Raw genomic sequence first — 9,510 nt, 5'->3', positions numbered from 1 at the left:
CCCGTCCAGCCGCTCCACAGAGCGACGTTCGTCCCCGCGGAGCCGACGGCAGCGGCGCACCCCTCCTGCCCCGCACAGACCCCGGGCCGAGCCCCGCTGCCCTCGGGGTCCCGGGGGGAAGGACACCCCCGCCACCGGGCGGGCCCCAGAGAGGGGGAGCCGCGGGGGCGGGGGAAGGGGCCGCGCCGCGGCACAGCGCAGCCCGCCCCCCGCCCGGCAGCCAAGGCCCGACCCCGGGCTCTGCCCGCCGCGCCCCGTCCCGCCCCGTCGGGGGCGGTGGGGGGGGGAAGGGGAGGCGGGGGCCGCCCGCGGGCGCGTTACGCACGCAGTGAGCTCAGCGGCCCGCGGCCGAGGGGCGGCGCGGCGGGGGGCGGCGGGCCGCGCCGAGGGTGGGGGCGGCCCAGGCAAACCCCATAAAGGGCAGCAGCGGCCAGCCCGGTTGCTGCACTCAACCCGCACGGCGGAGCCATCCGGATCGCAGCGAACGGGGCCCGGCCGGCCCGGCGCCGAGGGCTGGGGGTGGTGTTCACTTTGTTTTCGGCTCCGCTCTGCAAGAACGGGAGGTTTCTCGGCGCTCGCCTCCCCCCGCCCCGCGAAGCCGTGGAAGTGCAGGCGGGACCGTGCCGGAGCTGCCGGAGGAGCGAGCGGAGACTCGCCGGAGATTCCTCCCCGACTGCTGCTGCTGGGGAGAGCTGAGGAGGCGGCGGGAAGGAGAACCGGCAGTGAGAGAAAAGAGGACAGACAGACGGACAGAGGGGAACGGCTGCTCCCCTCGCAGACCCTCATTCCCCGCCGCCGCGCCCCGGACATGGGGAAGCCGACACCACCTCTTCAGTGACCGCGGGACCCGGCGCTCGCCCGGCCCTCCCCGCCCCTCCGCCAGGAAAGAGAAACTGAGATCCCCCCAAAACCTGAAAGCAAAAAATTAATTTTTTAAAAATATAAACAAATAAATAAATAAAAAGGGCTCCGTTAAGCCAGCGGCCGCAGCAACAAGCCTCCCCCGCCCCGAGTTCAGGGACCGCGATGAGGACCGGGGGGCGCCCGCCGGTGCTGGTGCCGGTGCTGGCGGCGCTGCTGGGGCTGTGCAGCGCCGAGCGCCCCGCCGAGCGGCAGGCGCTGGTGGTGCCGCGGCGCCTGGGCGCTGCCGGCGGCCGGGAGCGCTTCCGCCTGGAGGCCTTCGGGGAGCGGCTGACGCTGGAGCTGGAGCCCGACAGCAGCTTCCTGGCCCCGGACTTCACCCTGCAGTACCTGGGCGGGCCGCCGCCGCCGCCGGAGGACGACCTCTCCCGCTGCTTCTACTCCGGCACCGTCAACCGGGACCCCAGCTCCGCCGCCGCCCTCAGCCTCTGCGCGGGGATGCGCGGAGCCTTCTCCCTGCGGGGTCGCCAATACCTCATCCAGCCGGCTCCCGGCACCGCGCACCGCGGCGGAGCCCACCTCCTCCGCCTCCGCGGGACCCGCCGGGCCGCCCCCGCCGCCCGCTGCGCCGTTAGCGAGACGGGGGCGGAGGCGGCGGAGCCGGAGCCCGCCGGGCACGCAGGTACCGTCGGGGCGCCGCGCTGCCCTCCACTGGGAGGGAAAGGGAGGAACGGGAGATTTGTCTGCGCCCCCGCCCCGACGGGGCGGACTGCAGGGTCCCGGACGGTGCATTCCCTCAGCCCCGGCCCGGGGGTGCTCCCACCTGGGTGCGGGTCTGGCTATCGCCCGTCTGCCCGGCGGCGACTCAGAGGAGTTGCTCGGCCGAGGTTGCAGAAGTTTTGGGGGCGGCAGCCGGGCGTGGCAGTACATCCCTTAGGTGAAAATCTTGAGTATCAATGGAGTTTGGGTTCCATAAGGTGGTCTTTTGCAGTGGTTTTTCTCTTTCAACGCTAACATGCACTTTCCTTGCCTCTGCCTCTCCCTTTTTAATGCAGAAACGAGGAGCAGAAGAAAGAAGAGGTTTGTGTCCAGCCCCCGCTATGTTGAGACCATGCTGGTAGCTGACCAGTCCATGGCCGAGTTCCACGGCAGCGGGCTGAAGCACTATCTCCTGACGCTGCTCTCCGTGGCAGCCAAGCTGTACAAGCACCCTAGCATCCGCAATTCCATCAGCCTCGTGGTGGTGAAAATCATGGTCATTTATGAGGAGCGGAAGGGACCTGATATCTCTTCCAACGCTGCCCTGACTTTGAGAAACTTCTGCAGCTGGCAGAGGCAGCACAACCCACCCAGTGACCGGCATGCCGAGCACTACGACACAGCAATCCTCTTCACCAGGCAGGTGAGGGACACAGAGGTCAAATCCATGCCCACGCTCATTGCTCCCTACCCCCAGAGGACCATTCTGCCAGGAGACCTCTGAAAAAGCGCTCAGAGGCAGTCTTGTGTCATGACAGCTTCAGCAAAGTAGGCTAAAAATGAAATGAACTGCTTTTGATTTAGTCATTTACTTTGCTGTTTGTGCTGTCTCAGGTGAAACTCACAGTATGTGCAACATATTTCTGCCCCATATATTTTTAGCTGATTTAGTGTGGAAATTATGCATTTTATTTCTACCTGTAACACTTGCGTAGGTTCCAAAGACAGGTTTTTGCCATCATACCCATTGAAGTGCTGAATATTTATGCTCTTTCCATAAGTGAAGGCAAACTGCCAGGGCTGGATGTTTCTTGCCAAGGTTAAGTCTCTGATCCGATTAATAATGAAACTGCCTTTTTTTACAGGACCTCTGCGGTGCCAAGACATGTGATACTCTTGGGATGGCTGATGTGGGAACAGTTTGTGATCTAAACCGCAGTTGCTCTATCATAGAAGACGATGGCTTACAGGCTGCTTTTACAACAGCACACGAACTAGGTACTTGAAACTCTGAAAGGCGATTTAATGTAGTTAATTGAAGCCAGCTCGATGCCGTAAAGCAAAGAGCTGCCCAGCCCGCGCGGCCCCCTGCAGCAGTCGGGAGGAGGCAAAGCTTTGCCTGTAGCAGGGCTGAGCTGTGGGAAGCAATTGTGGTCTGCACGGCATTGTCTGTGAGAGCTGCGTGTTGGAGTGCAGGAAAAAAGCTTGTGAGAAGCCAGGGAGGGGAGCGAAGATACAGTGCCATCTGCCTAAAGTTTGGCAGTGTTCAGATTCAGGTCATTATTTAAAGAGCAGGCTATGAACTGCTCTAGGGTAATATTTAAAGTAGTATTGGTGATGCATGGGACAGGCTTCCTAGAATCACAAACTTTATTTCTTTTTTTTTTTTTTAAGGCCACGTGTTTAACATGCCTCATGACGATGCAAAGCAGTGTGCCGGTATAAATGGAATAAGCCGGGATTTCCACATGATGGCATCTATGCTTTCCAATCTGGATCGCAGCCAGCCTTGGTCTCCATGTAGTGCCTACATGATTACAACATTTTTGGATAATGGTCATGGTAAGATTATTAAGCTTTCCATTCATGTGGCATTTAAGCTCTTGGGTTTCACTGCTTTGCTTTTTTTTTGTTGTTCTTTTTTTCTTTTTCTTGAGAGTGCTTTCTGCTACAGCATAGAATTAACCTTTTATATCCTGCAAATTAATTTAGAAGACCCTTAGTTTTACAAGAATGGTGGCGCAAGTTGGCTCAAAAGCTTCTGTTACAAAGCAAATGCAGTTCTAGAATTGGAAATATATTTTTCCCTTTTGAAACTGAACTCATTGACAGTATCATCTGCTTTTTTTTTCCCTTTCTTTTCAGGTGAGTGCTTGTTAGACAAGCCCCACAAACCAATCCAGCTTCCTTCTGACTTGCCTGGCACGTTGTATGACGCCAACAGACAGTGCCAGTTTACATTTGGAGATGAGTCCAAGCACTGCCCCGATGCAGCCAGTACCTGTACGACGCTGTGGTGTACTGGCACTTCTGGAGGACTGCTGGTGTGCCAAACCAAACACTTCCCTTGGGCAGATGGCACCAGTTGCGGGGAAGGGAAGTGGTGCATGAATGGCAAGTGTGTGAATAAAACTGAGAAGAAGCATTATGATGTAAGTACTAAACAAAAATCGGAATATATCCTGGCCTGCAGAGTAGCATGGGTAATGCTTTGGTGGGAGTCATCTGTTTAAAGGGTTTAAATAAATGGAGGTGGGTGGCTAATAAAACAATTCTGGGGCTTTTTTTTTTTTCACAAATGGTTTAGATAAAAATGGGAATGGTTGTGGATTTTGTGGCTTGGTTTTGTTTTGCGTATGCTGTATTAACTTTTTTGTTCTGCTTTTACCTGTCGTTCCAGACACCAGTGCATGGGAGCTGGGGGTCCTGGGGGGCGTGGGGAGAGTGCTCCCGGACCTGCGGCGGTGGAGTGCAGTACTCCTTCAGGGAGTGCGACAACCCTGTCCCGAGGAACGGGGGGAAATACTGTGAAGGGAAGCGGGTGCAATACAGATCATGTAACATCGAGGACTGTCCGGACAACGATGGTAATCTTCTCCCCATTTTTGAGGCTGAGGACAGATATCTTGTGGAGCAAGAACATGTACGGAAGATGATCTAATGTCCACCTGTCTCTCCTCTCCCTGCAGGCAAAACCTTTAGGGAGGAACAATGTGAAAAGCACAATGAGTTTTCCAAGTCTCCCTTTGGAAGCGGACCTGCGGTGGAGTGGACGCCCAAGTTTGCCGGTGTTTCTCCAAAAGACAGATGCAAGCTGGTCTGCCGAGCAAAAGGAACAGGATACTTCTTTGTTTTACAGCCAAAGGTATTTCAAAACTATACCTCTTCTATCTAATCGTGAATAGGAATTTTTTTTCCTCTAACTATGTGAAGTTAAGAGTCAAGGAGCATAGAAATACAAAATTACATCCTTCTTGTATATAAGCTAGATTTTTCCTTCTCCTCTTCCTACGTGTACATCTTGATGAGTGCAAACATGCTTTAAATATTCTGGCACAGTCCTTCCAGTTACACTCCACCCTACTTTCCTCTCCTCCACCAGTTTGATTACATTGACATACATTTGGAAAACCATGGAGGTTCTTTGCCAAAACTTTGGTGCTTTCTCATACCAGTTACTAATATGCTGACAGCTTAAAATAAACAGAAGGAAAAATGTTCGTTTTGCATAGCTACTTGAACTCACTGTCATAAGATGTTGAGAGCCAATAACTACCAGGGCGATGACACAGATGTTTTTTGTAGAGCAGTAGTCCTAGAAATGAAAGATACATCAAACACCATTGAAAGCAATTTTGGTCCTGTACTTTGAGGACATGACTACCATCTACCATCTAGTGACATTAGAAAATAACATTATTTATTTATATGAAAGGAGTAAAACAGATTTGTGGGTGGAGGGGCTTGAGGGGGGTGTTAATAGAAAATGAAATTGGTTGTTTTCTCCTGTCACTGTGGCATCATTTTTGCAAGTGGGATGAAGTAGCACTACATACCTCCAACTATTTATGGGCTTTTTTGGTTTTGGGTTTCAAAAACCTGAAAAATACAGGTGCTGCAGGTCTTCCACCTGTCCATATTTTGTGTGTGTCTGTATTATGCAATTTCAAAGCAATGTGCATCTTCTAATCAAACACCGTACTGCTTTTTTCCTGCAAAGGTTGTGGATGGTACCCCCTGCAGCCCCGATTCCACCTCTGTCTGCGTCCAGGGACAGTGCGTAAAGGCTGGCTGTGACCGTATGATAGGATCCAATAAGAAGTTTGACAAATGCGGTATCTGCGGTGGCAATGGATCCACTTGCAAGAAAGTGTCTGGCACACTTGTTAGAGCAAAGTGAGTATATAACGGCTGCTATTATTTTGTTCTGGTGAATGTGTTGTGGGTGTAAGCTTTGGGTTTCCAAGGCAGAGGTGTTTCCCCAGTTTATTGTTGGAACTGAGATTTGATCTGTCACAGCCATCTGACTGAAGATAACTTACAGTGACATCCGTGCGAAAGGAAGCCACTTCCACACAGGCACACCTGTGCTGTAGCAGTAATGTGGGATGTGACTTTGGAAATCACTTAATCCATTAATTCAATTAGGTCATCAGCTCGTGAGCTTAAACGCTTTGGCTTCAAATGAAATTCAGTCTTCTGCTGAGCAGCTTCTTCCCATTTGCAGGGAAGAGTGGAGGACTCAGTCTCTGTCTTTTCTCTTGGGCAGACCTGGCTACCATGACGTTGTCACCATTCCGGCCGGGGCGACGAACATCGAGGTGAAGCAGCGAAATCACAGGGGTGCGAGACATGACGGCAGCTTCCTCGCCATCAAAGCCGCAGATGGCACCTACATCCTCAACGGCGATTACACCCTATCGACGCTGGAGCAGGACATCACCTACAAGGGCAGCGTACTGAGGTACAGCGGCTCCTCCGCCGCCCTGGAGAGGATCCGCAGTTTCAGCCCTCTGAAGGAACCACTGACCATCCAGGTCCTCACGGTGGGGGACCTGCCACAGCCCAAGATCAAGTTCACCTATTTCGTGAAGAAACCCGTGCAGCCTAGCTCGGAGAAGTCGCCCAGTAGAAAGAAAGAGTCCTTCAACGCAATCAGGGAGATCATCTCCTCGGAGTGGGTCATCGAGGAGTGGGGCGAATGCTCCAAGTCGTGCGGCTCGGGCTGGCAGCGGCGGGCAGTGGAGTGCCGGGACCCCCGGGGGCGACCGGCCACTGATTGCGCCCGGGAGCTGAAGCCCAGCGACGTGCGTCCCTGCGCCGACGTGCCCTGCCCGCAGTGGCAGCTGGGGGACTGGTCGCCCTGCTCTAAGACGTGCGGGAAAGGTTTCAAGAAGAGGTTGTTGAAATGTATTTCCTACGACAGCAGCGTGCTGCCGCAAGAAAGCTGTGAGCCTTCCAAGAAACCGAAACACCTAATAGACTTCTGCAATGTTACAGACTGCAGTTAAATAGTATAAGTTGGGAAAGCTAATTTTTTAATTATTATTTTATTTTTTTCCTTCAGAACAATGCACTGAAAAAAAAAAAAAAAGAGGGCTAGAGGCAGCGCATGTGTTTTTGCAGACAAAATTCATGGTGAGGATCCATTGAGGTGGGACAGTGCAAATAGCTTTAATTGGCATTGCATCCTAAAAATACCCTGCCAACTGTACATTTGATAGGCTAGCAGACCCATGTCACTCGCTCAGCTTCAGCAGATGAGGCCCAAGGGCATTATAAATTGCTTTTTTAAAAGTCTGTTACAAATTGAACAGAACACGAGCAGTGGCCAAAACACGTGTAAGCAAACATTTTGGGGTTCGGTTATTTTCCCCTTCTTCTGGAATTATATTGTGGTACTGATCAAGTCCCCATGTGTAGGAAGGGGAGGGAAAAGGGAGTGGAAACCATAGCTTAAAATAATTGGTCAGGGCTTACCTACCTCACAAAGGGCAAAAAACAGGATTCGAAAAAAGCTTTAACTATGTCATTCATGGCTGCTATTGTTTCAGAGAATAGTTTTATATAAAAATAAAGCCATATTCTCTACCTGTAAAGAGTAAGAAATATCAAGAACCAGTCAGTCAACTCGACAAATAACAAGAATGTCACTTTTTTTTAGTATCATTATGTCATCCCAATGTGCCTGTCCATTTCTCTCATCCACTCCAATGCCATTGTGGTGACATATGGAATCCAGAGGCTAGAAAAAGTGGAAGTTTTCATGGAGCAGGTAGTGTCTCTGAATAGTTGCTCTTTGTGCCTTCCGCACAAGTTCCACTGGCTTTTCCGATTCGAGCTTGTTCCTACTGTCATGTCAACCAGACTGATGGCACGTGTGAGCAATTGAGTCACGCTTTCACATTCAAATCTTTCACCTTACCCCAGCTGAAGGAAATTATTTGCATTTGGGTTAAATATATATATATATATATATATATATATATCAAAGAAACCCGCTAGGAATGGGAACCTTTCCTATGTGGCCTCTGATGGGTTTGTAAGTGCTCAAATCACTGATAAGGCGGGAAGACAAAGCTGAAGGATAGCAGGTCCATCCACAGCAATACGCCAACATTAACATAATTAGTTTGTGCCAGTTCATAGACAATGAGAGAATATGGCTTTCCATATGTATATAGTAAAATATATTACTATAGATTTTATATACTTCATAAGTATTTTATATTTCTTTCCCTTCTGGGAAGGGTTATAATTTGTAATAAATGCGTATAATGAACATATTTATTTTTATACTTCTTGTCTAATGTGATCTTCTAAGTTATCGCTTTTTTAAAAGGACATATAACAAGGATAGAGTATTTATACAGTATAATATGTTACTAGAGGTAATAAATGAACCCTATAAATTTTGGAAATGGAGCGTCTTTATTTCACTAGAGTAAAACTAGTCCATCGAGCAGAGAGAGCTTGGAATCTAAGGCAATGTTACAAAAAAGCTAAGCCACATTTCAAGATGACTGGTAGCTTAGGCTAGTAATTGACTGTGTTAGTGAAGGGGGTTGGAAAACCCTACCCATAATGGCATATACCGCGCAAAAGGGGTAATTTTGTATTTTATTACTTAACCACTAACAGAGTGCTCAGCACTGTTATTTCATCTTAAAGAAAAAAAAAATGGAGTGCAACTAAACTGATGCCACTGGTTTTAATTACCTGTTACAGACGGAGTATTGCTGTCAGTGGTGTTTATAACCAACCAAATATGTACAAAAGTAGCAGTTTTACCTGCTCTACTTAACCTTACCCTACTGGGCAAGCAGCAGTCAAAATTCAAAACCATTAACTAGCAGTCAGAGGTTTCCCTCACAAGTTCCTGGAGGGCCTCCTGATCATGCTTTTCTAATTAGAAGTACTGTATGAATGAGCTGTTCTAACGTTGTTGGTAACACGTTTTATAATGTTAAAATACATACTAAGCATCAAGAAACTGCTTTTTGCTCCTTCATTTCTGATCTCATGACCACTGCAGTTGGGGGAAAATCTTCTGTTGAACTCAGTAGGACTTTTGCCATGGAATTTGAGACATCAGTCATTTATGAATACTTTTGGCTTTGTGTCATGTAAAAATCTATTAAAACTTCCTTTGCCAATGTTTGGACTCTGTCTTGCAGAAATAGTTCCCACTTTCTTCCACGGATAAAATCCTGGCCCCTCTAAAGCACACAGAAAAATTCTCATCACGTCACACTTCATTGAGTGTTACTTTGTCTTTGACGTGCAAAAATACTGGGGAACATTTCACTTCTAGCATTATTCAGGAGGGAGCAATCACTTTCTGGTTTATAAATACTTTAAGTGTTTATAAATACAACAAATAATGTTTTATTTAATTGTATATCTGTATATCTACACTTGTATTTTGCTACAGGAGGTTAAAAATAGGAATACATGCATTTTCAAAAGAAAGAAAAAAACACATTTTTTATTTTAATTTTCTACTGTTGTTCTTACTCCTTGTAGATTTCATATCCTAAGGTGTTGGTGTTGCCTGAGTCATTTTCTGTTGGAGAGCCCAAGGAGCTCTGGTCCTGAAACTGCAAGACCCTGCCATTATCTAGGGAACTGGTGAGGTCCTGAGAGCGCTGGGTGATGGTGGTTGCCCAA

At 49.3% G+C, this 9,510-nt stretch overlaps 1 protein-coding gene across 1 annotated transcript; it reads left to right on the top strand.

Annotated features, from left to right (window-relative positions):
- The first annotated feature begins 442 nt into the window (after positions 1-442).
- On the top strand, positions 443-8,998 carry ADAMTS1 (ADAM metallopeptidase with thrombospondin type 1 motif 1). The gene is made up of 9 exons (XM_065065731.1): positions 443-1,543; positions 1,917-2,263; positions 2,706-2,838; positions 3,235-3,402; positions 3,706-3,992; positions 4,241-4,427; positions 4,530-4,705; positions 5,561-5,736; positions 6,110-8,998. Exons 1-9 carry the CDS (start codon positions 1,027-1,029, stop codon positions 6,849-6,851), a joined length of 2,733 nt encoding a protein of 910 aa, XP_064921803.1. The 5' UTR covers positions 443-1,026; the 3' UTR covers positions 6,852-8,998.
- The last annotated feature ends 512 nt before the right edge of the window (positions 8,999-9,510 follow it).

This window comes from Columba livia, chromosome 1 (genome assembly GCF_036013475.1).
Source record: "Columba livia isolate bColLiv1 breed racing homer chromosome 1, bColLiv1.pat.W.v2, whole genome shotgun sequence".
NCBI classification, from domain to species: domain Eukaryota; kingdom Metazoa; phylum Chordata; class Aves; order Columbiformes; family Columbidae; genus Columba; species Columba livia.
Note: the sequence above shows the minus strand (reverse complement) of the source record. Positions and strands in the feature narration are given on the sequence as shown.

Excerpts from the sequence above, each read along its gene's own strand:
- ADAMTS1 (XM_065065731.1), top strand. The coding sequence starts at position 1,027 with ATGAGGACCGGGGGGCGCCCGCCGGTGCTGGTGCCGGTGCTGGCGGCG. Across the intron at positions 2,264-2,705 it reads CAATCCTCTTCACCAGGCAG|GACCTCTGCGGTGCCAAGAC; the intron begins GTGAGGGACACA and ends CTTTTTTTACAG. Across the intron at positions 5,737-6,109 it reads GGCACACTTGTTAGAGCAAA|ACCTGGCTACCATGACGTTG; the intron begins GTGAGTATATAA and ends TCTCTTGGGCAG.